The sequence below is a fragment of the Colobus angolensis genome, unplaced genomic scaffold, assembly GCF_000951035.1.
Source record: "Colobus angolensis palliatus isolate OR3802 unplaced genomic scaffold, Cang.pa_1.0 Scaffold229, whole genome shotgun sequence".
Taxonomy (NCBI): domain Eukaryota; kingdom Metazoa; phylum Chordata; class Mammalia; order Primates; family Cercopithecidae; genus Colobus; species Colobus angolensis.
In genome coordinates, this window is record NW_012115477.1 from 1,405,871 (window position 1) to 1,418,313 (window position 12,443).

General features: G+C 37.7%; 1 protein-coding gene across 2 annotated transcripts in view; it reads left to right on the top strand.

The window, feature by feature from the left end:
* The window catches only part of HDAC9 (histone deacetylase 9), a 921,220-nt gene that overhangs the window by 716,742 nt on the left and 192,035 nt on the right, over positions 1–12,443 (top strand). For both annotated transcript variants that reach the window (XM_011944150.1, XM_011944151.1), the window contains exon 17: positions 6,930–7,037. In XM_011944150.1, the coding sequence (XP_011799540.1) occupies positions 6,930–7,037 (108 nt within the window). The remainder of the gene's footprint in view (positions 1–6,929; positions 7,038–12,443) is intronic.

Sequence of the window (12,443 nt, forward strand, 5' to 3'; positions counted from 1 at the left end):
CTTCTTTCCTTCCCTCCTTCCTTCCTTCCTTCTTTCCTTCCTTCCTTCCTTCCTTCCTTCCTTCCTTCCTTCCTTCCTTCCCTCCCTCCTTCCTTCTCTTTTCTTTGTTACCAGTGAGTTCTCTGGCCCCTGCTGATGCACATTACCAATATTCTGGGGTCTTCACATTACCAAGTGCTCAGGATTCTCTGAGGTTTATAGAGAAACAGAAAATGTGCTTCCTTCCCTCTTTTAAGATCATAATTTTTAAAATTGACACCAAAATGTTCTACTTAATTCTCATGTTTTTAGAGGGTGTAAAATGTTTTGCCTATTTTATTACTAACAATCTTCTGCGTCTCTCAACCCCTTTCTACCCTATTAAACATACAGGACTCTGAGTGTGTGGGTGGGGAGAGAATCTCAGTAAGAGACTCTGTGCTACTTCAGATTGTGCCTCCTCCTCTAATGACTAAATCTTTCTTATGGGCCAAGCTCCTGTGACTCTCACCCTAAAGCGGGATTCTGCCCTATCTCATCGAGTGTGTTTGTTTCTTCACACAGAAAGATATTTTGTGGACTAGCTTCACTTACACTTCTCAACCCCAGTTTTGGATGTATGTTAGGTCCAGACTCTCCTACATATTTATAAAGTGAGTTGAACTTTGGGACGCCTATTTCAAGACTGATAGATTTTAATTCTGGCAATAAAACAAGGCCTCTGTGGACCTATTTCTCAGCAGACTACTAAAGCTCCCTTCATGCTTTGTACATTAGTTACATCATTGAAACATCTGAAAGTTAAAAGCATACTGTTTTTTAGAATGGCACATGAAGCAAGGCTTGGTACAGATTCCAGAGGAATCTGAAAGTAGGAATCTTTAGGTATTGCCATACTGTAAAATACAATTTAAACCTCACTAGCCCATGTGTACAGCATATCCTTAGAGACTTCTGCCCAGAGTCCTGGCTAGATTTTGCCCCCTGCCATTTGGCAAATGACCCCTGCCATTTGGCAAATTCCTGACCTTGGAAATAAATGGGACACAATATTTCCCATGCTCTCTCAATTGTGTGATGAATATGTTATTTCTTTTTCCCCAATTATAGTGATTCTCTCCACAATTAATAATATATCAGCCTCTTCCAGTTTGATAACTTCCTTTCAGTTTAGAAATACTGTCTGTTCAAGATCACCTTATTATTGGACTTAATATCTTTAGGTAATTGCTTAGCCTCTCAGATTCCTCTTTGAAGATGGCATTTGGGCACCTGAGGGAGGGACAGAGACCTGAAGGGGTACCTGGATCCTCATGCTGTCCTCTGAACACTCAGGGTTCCATGGCAACCTCTCTACACCATCTGACTATTCCTGATCTCCCAGAATTTGAAGCTGAGGTTGGCAACAGATTAACTGCTGATTACTGATTTCTCGGCCAGCTGGAGCTTGGCAGTAGCACCCTTTTGGCTCACATTGGTACTGGGGTTCCCCTGAACCCCTCTGTTGACTCCATTTGGCTCCACCCATAGTTAAACCATTTCAGGGGCTCTCCCATATCATACCCCTTGGAGGATGGTGAGAACTTGAGGCTTCCAGCTGCACTACATAGGAAGCAAGAGCATCTCAGGAATGCTGTAGTCTAATATTCCATTAGTTTTTCACACCATTCTGCAGACTTTATTGTATGGTGCCCACAGTTTAGTGTAGACATGACTTCAAAAAGTCCCAAATATTGACTGAACGTGGTGGTTCACACCTGTAATCCCAGCACTTTGGGAGGCTGAGGTGGACGAATCACCTGAGGTCAGGAGTTCAAGACTAGCCTGGCCAACATGGTGAAACCCCATCTCTACTAAAAATACAAAAATTAGTTTGGTGTGGTGGTGGGTGCCTGAAATCCTGTCTACTTGGGAGGCTGAAGTGGAAGAATGGCTTGAACTCAGGAAGCAGAGGTTGCAGTGAGCCAAGATCGAGCTACTACACTCCAGCCTGGATTACAGAACGAGACTCTGTCTGGAAAAAAAAAGACGCAAATATCAACCAAAATGAAGGCTCACCGACTATTTTGTCTACTTACCTGAAACATTTTTCTCTCGTTTTCTCACATATCGCTTTCTGTGTTCCTTGTTTCTGCCGCACCTCTTGAGTCCAGCTTTCTCCATTCTCTCAGGACTAGAAGAGGTGGATTTTGGATTTTCCTTCCACTCAATGCATTCTATATCTTCCCTAATCAACAAGCATGCCTGGTTGTCACAGGTAGAAGGGGTCTTTACTCTGAATCATTCAGAGAAGAAATAATCATATTCTTTTGATACTGTCACTAACACAGGACCATGATCCAAGACAGCCAGGTTCAGTTCTTGATATGAAAAGGAATTTGGGAAAATATCATCCTCACCACAAAATCTGTATTTTTATGTATATTGAAGCAAAATCCTATTTTGATCATCATTTTCTTTACCTTTCTTCTATATCCATCCTAATCTCCCTTTCAGCTCATGTACTATTACTCCTTAATGCACACACACACACACACACACACACACACACAGAGAGTTTTTCTCTCTCTCTTTTTCTCTCTCTCTCTCTCACTGGGAAAAAGAATAAGTTGTTGGAGAGACAAAGGGGAATTTATGTGCATGGAAAGAAAAATGACAAAGCATATTTTTTCAGAATATAGTAGTTCTTTTTTTTTTATTATTATACTTTAAGTTCTAGGGTACACGTGCACAACATGCAGGTTCGTTACATATGTATACATGTGCCATGTTGGTGTGCTGCACCCATTAACTCATCATTTACATTAGGTATATCTCCTAATGCTATCCCCCCCCCCTCCCCCCTCCCCACAATAGGACCTAGTGTGTGATGCTCCCCTTCCTGTGTCCAAGTGATCTCATTGTTCAATTCCCATCTATGAGTAAGAACATGTGGTATTTGGTTTTCTGTTCATGTGCTGCGCCCATTAACTCATCATTTACATTAGGTATATCTCCTAATGCTATCCCTCCCCCCTCCCCCCTCCCCACAATAGGACCTAGTGTGTGATGCTCCCCTTCCTGTGTCCAAGTGCCTTGCATGTCTTCTCAACTTTAGCAAGCCCTTAGTAGTAGGCCACTGTGTTCAGGGTGGCTCCCTGCTCCACTGTCATTCCTTTCTTTTCCAGCCTCATCTATTATGTCTTGCATTATTTTTCCATTTCCAGAGCCAACTCTATGCCACTATCCTTCAACTTCCAAATGTGAGGGTACCTGTCTTCTTATAGTTCCAAACCCTCTGGTCTCTACTTTCACCATTATTGCATTGCCATTTCAGCCCCTTAATCCTGCATATCTGTATCCATTCCAAGCAAATCCTTCTTTCCCTTTTTTCTTCCCCTCCAGCTCCAAAATATCTTATTCTATGCCAGGAACCACTATCAGTCTATGAACTCAACTGTCTTCTCTTACCCAGAGTTTTTCCTACTGTCAAGATGTTCTTCAGCAGTTAAAATCAGAGCTCTCTTAAGGAAGTGGCCCTCTTGATGCTATCACTAATATAGGGAAATTGGTTGGAGAGATTGCCAACCAATGAGAGGGACATAGAGGGAGGAAAAATACTTTTTGCCATTGAGAATGTTGGAAAGTGGATATGGACGTTCTTCTAGTGACACAGATTATAGCAGAATTTGTAAGTTATGCATCCTGTTTTATCACTGAAGTTTTAATGAAACTGTAACATGGAAAATACCATGGTTAGCTTTTGGCAGCTAATTTGGCCCTGAACCCCATTTGGAACATCATACCTTAAGAAAGTATGCTTGTAATTTGACTTATGAACAAGCTTTTGTGATTTCATCTTACTATGAGCTGAAGAGTGTGCCCTCAACATTTATGTACTGAAGCTCAAATCACTAATCTGATTATATTTGAATACCTTTAGAAAGTAATTAAAATTAAATTGATTAAATTAGGTCATAAGAGTGGTGTGTGCTAATCCAATAGGATTGATATCCTTAAATGGAGGGAACTTTAGTACAAGGAAAGGCCATGTGAGGATGTAGCAGAAAGGTGGCCATCTGCAAGCCAAGAGGAGAGTCCTCACCAGTCACCAAATGGGTTGGCACCTTGATCTTGAACTTCAAAGCCTCTTGAATTGTGAGAAATAAAATTTCTTTTGTTTAAGCTACCCAGCCCATGGTATTTTGTTATGGCAGCCTGAATCGACAAAAACAAACCTGTTTGTACATTCAGAATTAAGTACAATTACCCATTTATGAACATATTATAACCACAAAACTTGACCATTACCATTTAGTTATAAACTAAATGTAAGCAAAACATTGGTTGAAGTGGTATTGAGATAAATATTGTTTTTGTTTAAATATAAGTAAATTAATGGATGATAGATCCCATAGATTCCTAAAGAGAGCTTCTTTAGGGATAAGCCTAAACATTGGTTATGAGTCAAAATATCCATCATCCACCTATGTGCTCAACATACTTTATGATCAGTAAACGTAGCTTTATTATAAAAGTAACCCCCACCTGGCAACTCACAGTAGGTACTCAACGAATGTTAACTGAATTAAAACGAAATGACCATTATTAGTAGAAGTTTAGACACCAAAATTAAAGTCACAAACATCTTAGGCAGATAGAAAGGTATGGACAGATATATGGATATCAAAGGTATTTGTGGCTACCTAGTGCCCTTTAGTATGGTCAAAGAGACAGTGCTCTCTGCTGCTGGAATGTTTTTCTAATCAAGTTCAGTATTTATAATTTTTTGGAAGGAAATTTGCTACTGCTTTAAGAAATGAAGAAAGAAACAAAGCTTATGATGTACTCCAAAAGTTGAGTAAAAAGGGGTTAGGAATTTTACATGGTTCTTGAGTCACTGAATAAGTCTTTTGGAATGTATTTATTTTATTTGTTTGCTTGCTTCCCGAGTAATTTAAATTCTGATTAATGCAGGCTTTTCTTTGGTACTAGTAGTTCTGTAATGGCGGGAAGGCTGACTAAAACCTATATAATACATGGTAAATAATGATTTTTATTTTTCAATTTGTGCAGTCATCTTCCTTAAGAATATATCTACACAAAGCTTAAACAACTACTTATTTATATTGGTTCAGTAAAATAATAAAACCTTCAATTTAGAGGGCAAATGATTCGGTCTCAGTGTCCATTTGAATGATTCTTTCACTCTTTAGCTGATAGTGTAGACCATGATGGTGTCAACTATGATAGGGGATGCTGCCTCCTAGAAAGCATGGGTTTCTTCACGGGGGTGATGGAAAGGCATGTGCTGACAGGGTCAGAGTTCTGCGTGAGGGTCCTGTGGTCTTCAGAGTAGCCTCTCTAAGCCACAGTGTACTCATTCAGTTAACACGTAGGCCTCTACTATGTGCCAAGCTTTACGAAACAGGTATAACAGTAGCTGAAATGGTAGTAGCTAGCTTTTGCTTACCACTTACTCATTTAATCATCACTACAATCGTATGCAGATGATACTTTAAAAAGTTGGTATTTTCACAGATAAAGGAACCAAGGCAGAGATCCATTAATTAATTAATTCCCCAACATCACTCAGGTTTTGATGATGAAGCCATGATTTTACCCCACCAGTTTGATTCCAGAAACTTCACTACTATACTGCTATTTATAGGATCTTAATTTTCCTTTTTTATGTATGCACTTATTTACTGTTCTCATTTATTTTTTATGTATTCATTGTTCTTGATAGCATTTAAGTCTGTAAGAACCTCATGAGAAAAAGGCATGTGAAAACTCTTAGAAAACTGCTTAGTACACTGTGAATATGTGTTGTTATTATTTGTTGTATTTGTTCCATGTGATTAGGCCTCTTGCATTTAATTCTCTATTATTAAAAGAAAAAAAGCTTTGTTTTATGCAGAATTTCTCCCCTTTGATCCATTTGGGAAGTCTTGCTATTTACATCACAAACTTTGTATTCTATTTCCTGGTGTTTCAAGTAACTTATGCGTCCTAAAATTAGAGATTTCTACCATCAGATACTGTTTTTTTTTATGTTATGAGGTATTTTATACATTAAAAAATATCACATATATGATCATTATAAACCACTATTGTTGTTCTTTTCATGTATACATTATTATGTGTTTTCATTGCATGCATGAAAAAGGATAAACAGCATTTTATAAAGGGAAATCCAGAATATTGGTACATGCTTTGTTTTGATAATGATGTTGTCTAGTAGATAAGCAACCATATATTTTACTAGCCTATCCAATTTTAACAATATCAGTTTGAACTGAAACAAGCTGACAAATTGTACTGAAAGTTAGAAATCTTAAGCTTATACTTTGAACATCAAATTTTTCCTTGCAACTTGCTATTAATGTTTTAAGTGTGAGGACCACACCCTCCTTCCATTTAGTTGAAGAACCTGACTTGCGGTTGCTACTTCAACTCCCTGACTGCTGCTGCTACCTGCCTAATAATTGTCTTTGGCTCCCTGTAAACCTGCAGTCAGAAGGGTATTTGCATTTTCCCCCTCTAGCACTTGCAAATTCGATTTTTATGTATAACTAAGTGCTCTTAGTTTTTACTCTATCTGCTACTGGGGCCTGGTTTCTAGCAGGCCTGTAACTAAGCCAGATCCGGCCTATGTAATGCTGTTTGTAATGAGAAATCTAAACAGAGAATGGCAGTGAGGCATGGCAGGAATGTGTTTCCATTGGAGAAGTCAGTGTAGAGAAAAAGTATAAGCAAAGCCATGTCCAGAAGGCCTTTTCAGCTGGCCAAGACGGAAGACAAATGTTATTGTACATAGGCTGTTACCCTGCCAGCCCTTCCTCACAGATTTGCTTTCTCTCTCTCTGTCCCTCTTCCCCCGCGACCTCTTCCCCTCTTTCCCCCTTTCATCTCTTCCTTCTCTTTCACTTTCTTCTTCTGCCTTCGGACTCTGCTGACTGTTTGCTCAGGTGGACAGTGACACCATTTGGAATGAGCTGCACTCGTCCGGTGCTGCACGCATGGCTGTTGGCTGTGTCATCGAGCTGGCTTCCAAAGTGGCCTCAGGAGAGCTGAAGGTGAGGTCTGGGTTGCATTAAGTGTGGGAAATCCAGAGGAGAAGCTGAAACAGAGATGTTGTTGTATGGGAATTGTGGGGAGTGTGGTGTGGTAATAAAAGGAAGGGCACAAGGAAGAGGGCAGAGATGGCCAGTAAGGTGTGATAATAACTCGTCTGCAGGCAGGGAGTAGCTCATCCTGCTCACAGAGCCTTCTTCTTTCTGAGAACGCTGCAGTCAGGGCCCACCGGTGTGCATTTAAGAGCATAGAGATCATAAGTAAAGCTATGGTTCAGGTTAAAAATACCCTTCGTATATACATATCTGTCATGCCATCCTGGGATTCTCTTTTGAAGTGATTTAAAAAATATGATTACTGAGTAGTGTGTATAAGCTCAGAATACCACCCAGAGAGAGGGAGGCAGAGAAAGGTAAATACCAGACGGGAAGGATTGGGAGGAAGAAGGAAATTGTTGATTAGAAGGGTAATGATCCAGAGTGTGTTTTCCATGAAAGAACTTTAAAAATGAGCTATGCTTTATTGTTCTTTTCTTTTTGTGGTCTCTTCTTTTCTACATCATATGAAAAGAACAATGTCAAAACCCCAGCGTTTCCCAGTCTAAACAATTTATAAAAGCCAGAGACCTGACAGACGTTGACATTTTATTTGGTATTTTAACAGTACTATTTAAAGGTATGCCATGTGCGTCTTGAATACAGTTACCCCAATAAACTTTGTTGGTGCTAACATGGCCTTTTAATGCACTAGTTCACACACTTCATGACGCAATCTGGGTGGTGATTGATTCAGTATTTTTAGCAATTGTGGGGCTTAGGGAAATACATTACGACCAAAAACATACGCACTGTGAGGTTTGTTAATCCAAGATAAAATGTAATTAGGATTACTTTTCTTTATGTTTAATGAATTTTTATTCAATTACATGGGACTCTTCCAGTTGCGATTAAAAATGTAGAGCAGGAATGTGCACTTTACAATGTAGCGTTTGTCCAAGAAGTCTTTGCTCTAACTCTTTAAAGAGAGCCTATGGAAATATAATTTTGATAGGGTGGGCTCTATTTAAAAAGTAGATGTGCCTGTATATATTTGACATAAGTGGTATTAGGACATTGCTCATCTCAGGGGATATATGGGGTCATTAATGTGGTGCTTACTCTTCAGTCTTTACCTCTGAAAACGAGCAAATAAAAAGAGGAAAGGAATGAGCCTGTGGAGAGGTTTTGGCTGTCTCCCAGTAGAACCTGAGGAAAAATTCTTCCTATCTGAGTGCTTGTGTTGTACTTGCACTACTGCAATAAATTGACACTTTAAAAGAAAATTTAAACATCTTATTTTAAAAAGAATCCAAATAGCAGAAATCAGCCAGGCCACAATATTATAATTTTAAAGATTATGCTGGCACAGCTCTTTGATAACGAAGATAATTGTGTTAGCATTCACAATTTCTAATTGTTTTAAGTTTGTGTAAGTTTAAGCAATAATTCAGAAACCTTCTCAAGTAGAATGCCCACATGTTTCAGTCATCAGAAGCACCATTATTAGCTTCACTGTGTGCAGAATTGCCAAATATATGCATGAAGATAGTTGAATAAAAACATAATTCCATGTTTAGAAGTTATCCATTTAAAATAGCCAGTTACAAACAATGTGTCAACAACACATAGTATGGGCATGCTGACCACCAGCTGTAGTAACATCAGGTGTTTATATTAAGAACAAGGATTTGTACAAATGTCTTCTCTTCCTCTGGTTAAGGAATCAACAAGCATGGTTTAAAAAGAAAAGAAAACAATTAAAAAAAAAAAAAAAAAGAGGAACCAGCCTAAGAATCGAGAAATCTTAGTCCAGGTTCCGCCACTTAAATAGTGTGTCATTTGTGGCAAATCTGTAACTTTTCTGGGGCTCAATTTCTTGTTCTGCACAATCATCTAGGTGGAATTGATAATACTGAAGGTCATCCATAGCACTGTCATTTTGAGCTATTTGCAAATGAAAAGTGGATAAGAATCTCAATTATACATACTGTGGCATCCCAAATAGTAGATATTCTGAAATTTCAATTTGCTTTGATGAACATTCCAGATTGTGCAGCTAGGTTAATTCTCTCTGATTGCCAAGTCCAAAGTAAAAGTCCAAGATAGGCAGAATCATAACGGAGGCAGTGGTACTATGCTGACAGGTCAAGAGACTGAAGCCCTGGGTTGCTAATAATTTGGGTAGGCCTACAGAGATGCCATGGGGGAAAAGTAGAACTCACAAATGATTTGGAGCCATAGTAAAGAACATGTGTAACTGAGGTAGAGAGCCATGTTTATGGATCCCTATTCAACAACCGCAAAAACTACCCAGTGCCTACTTGTCCCAGACTCCAATATGATGGGGCTGATATACCTGCAGGCTAGGAGCATTATTACTCATAGTGTGTGGATTCAATTCATTCAGAACCTGGAAGAAAATAGGGAAGCTTATTCAAGGACACTGGTAAGTAATTAGAAATGTGAAAAGAAAAGACTTGAGCATTTTATTCTTCATTTTTCTGCATCTACATTCAGTTCTCACATATTTTATCCCATTCTCCCAGTAAATCAATATTTAATTAAATAACATTGCCATGTTACAATACCACATTGTATGAGATTGCACTTCTTTTTCTTGGAAAGCAGAATAAAATTAAGAGCTTTATTTCAAATACAATGAGCCTGGATATAGTGTGGAAATGAGAGATGAGAGCTAGTTAGAGGAAGTCTCTGAGTTCACAGAAGATGAGGACCTGAAATATAAGAAATGTGCACAAAAAAAGAAAATGCCTAAGAAAAAACTGTATGACTTGGAAATTTTGTTTGATGCTGAACTTGACCAAGGCTGACCTCCAAACTTTTGATAGGTCCTTTCCTTTCTTCCCCTGGGGGATATTGATGAACTGAAGGAATTATAATGAACCAGGCACAGAGAGTGGGTTTCATGTTAATGCTTAAATAGAACATGGGCAGCAAACTATATCAGCAAATTGGTATGTTTTTTGGCACAGCATAGACATGCTCAGTGGAGTTCCGTGAAAATCATGGGGACTTTCAGGCTTTCCAAGTTTTTAAACAATAAGTTTTTAAAAATACATAAGAAGGAATTCCTCAAATTTACAGATACTCAAATTGGCTATTTCTCAGATTCTATTACAAAGGAACAAAAATATTCTGAAATTGTTGTAATGTTTGGTATATTGGAAATCATAATTGGAAGAATAATTATTTCAAAATGGTTTTATTCTTTTACAGGACATTTTAGAAAGTATGTCAAAGACATAGAAATAACTCTAAAAGGTGAACATTTTTTAATCATAAATAGAAAAGGATTGATACTTACCAAAATTTAATATAAAGATTCACTTTGATGTTCTTTTGACAATGCTACCATGTCTTCATAAAAATAGTCGAAATTGCTTTTAGCTTCTGGACATATTTATCAAAACAAACAAAAACAAAAATATCCTAAACACCTGATTATCTGAATGATGGATGAATTTGAGTGTATACTGAATGAATATGAGTTTGAGTGTGTATTACGATATCATGTTGCTAATAATAACTGCTAATCACTGAGTGCCTTCTATAGACAGCCAGTTTACATGTAATTTACTATTATTCTCACAATGTACCCTTGAAGTAAGTATAGGATACTGGCTCAAAGACATTAAGTAACCTTTTAAGATCCTGTAGATAGATTAATAAATGATAAAATATGTAAATCTAATAATCCTCTGTTTTCTTTCAACCACTCTATCAGGACATTCTTTTACAGACAGCACAAATACACATTTTAAAAAAGGGCTAAAACTATTTTAAGTAAGCAAAATTTTATCTTTTTTGCTATTATAAAACATTTGAGATATACAAAAAGACAAAAAGTTGCATTCTTACCTAACAAAACATTGGAATAAAATAAATACCCATGAACTCCTCATCCAATTTAAGAATTGAACTTTGTTCACAATATTAAAATTCTCTCAGTGCTTATCTCATTCCTATATTTTAAAACCAGATAGTCATTAATCTATTATATTTTTTAAAATTATGGCCCAGCACAGTGGTTCATGCCTATAATCCCAGCACTTTGGGAGGCTGAAGCGGGTGGATCACTTGAGGTCTGGAGTTCAAGAGCAGCCTGGCCAACATGGCAAAACCCCGTGCCCACTAAAAATACAAAAATTTAGACAAGTGTGGTGGCAGGCACCTATAATCCCAGCTACATGGGAGGCTGAGACATGAGATTTGCTTGAACCCAGGAGGCAGAGGTTATAGTGAGCCAAGATTGCACTGCTGCACTCCAGCCTGGGCAACAGAGTAAGACTCTGTAAAAAAAAAAAAAAAAAAAAAAAATTCCTTTTGTCTTGGTAATAACTTTAAACATGTTTTTTACTTCATAAATATATATATATGATTAATTCATTTTCATTGCTATAAAATATTCCCTTTGCATCATAATTTGTTTATTTATTCTTCTGCAGGACATTGTAGTTGTTCCCAGGTTTTTGCTCTTTTGAATAATTCTATATGAACACCCTTGAACATGGCTGCTCTTTCACTACAGTATTACAAAAAGTAAAACAGTCAGCTCCTAGGCTACTCTCACAGTAAATTTCAGTAGGTAATGACAAGTGGAATTACAAAGTCATTTTACCACAATGACATCAGCAAAATGTCAGTCTAAGCGTTCAAAAATTCTTTTCTCCATAAAACAAAGATAAAATGGGTAAAATGTGTCAGGATGAAATGTTTAGAAACTGAAAATTAACCAGTCTTCCAACAACTCAGGAAGCATGTTTAAAAAAACAAAAACCAAAACCAAAAACAGCCAAATCTTGGTGAGAACAGAGAGATTTGTGGTGTTTTAACTCATCATATTTCCATCTTCCCCTTTCTAGGTCCATGGTAGCCTTACCAAATAATAGCCTGCATTCTTAGCATAAACTAGTAACTTGGCAACCTCTGATAGGGAGATAGGGGAGTGGATAATGGAATTGGAGCTCCTTCAAAGCCTCAATCCTAGAGAATTATTATTATTTAACCTGTCCATTGCTTCCCTGCATAACTTACTTGCAAGGCTGTATTTGACTTCATGAGGTTTTCATACAGCCTTTTTCTTAGAAGTATTTTTTGTGAAAAATTAATGGTGATCACTTAACTTTATGGCTGCTTGAGGTGGTGGATAACAATGGGGCAAACAATAGGTTAGCCAAAAGCATCAAAGAAAAAACTGAGGAATGAAATGTGCATAAGGAGAAAAGCCACATCAGATTCCTAAGAATCTAGAAAACCACATGTATGATAGGGCTATGTGCATACTCAGGTTTGTGTTCCTACTCAGGACAGACCTGAAAAGGCCCTAAGCTCTTATCTTTTTTTTTTTTT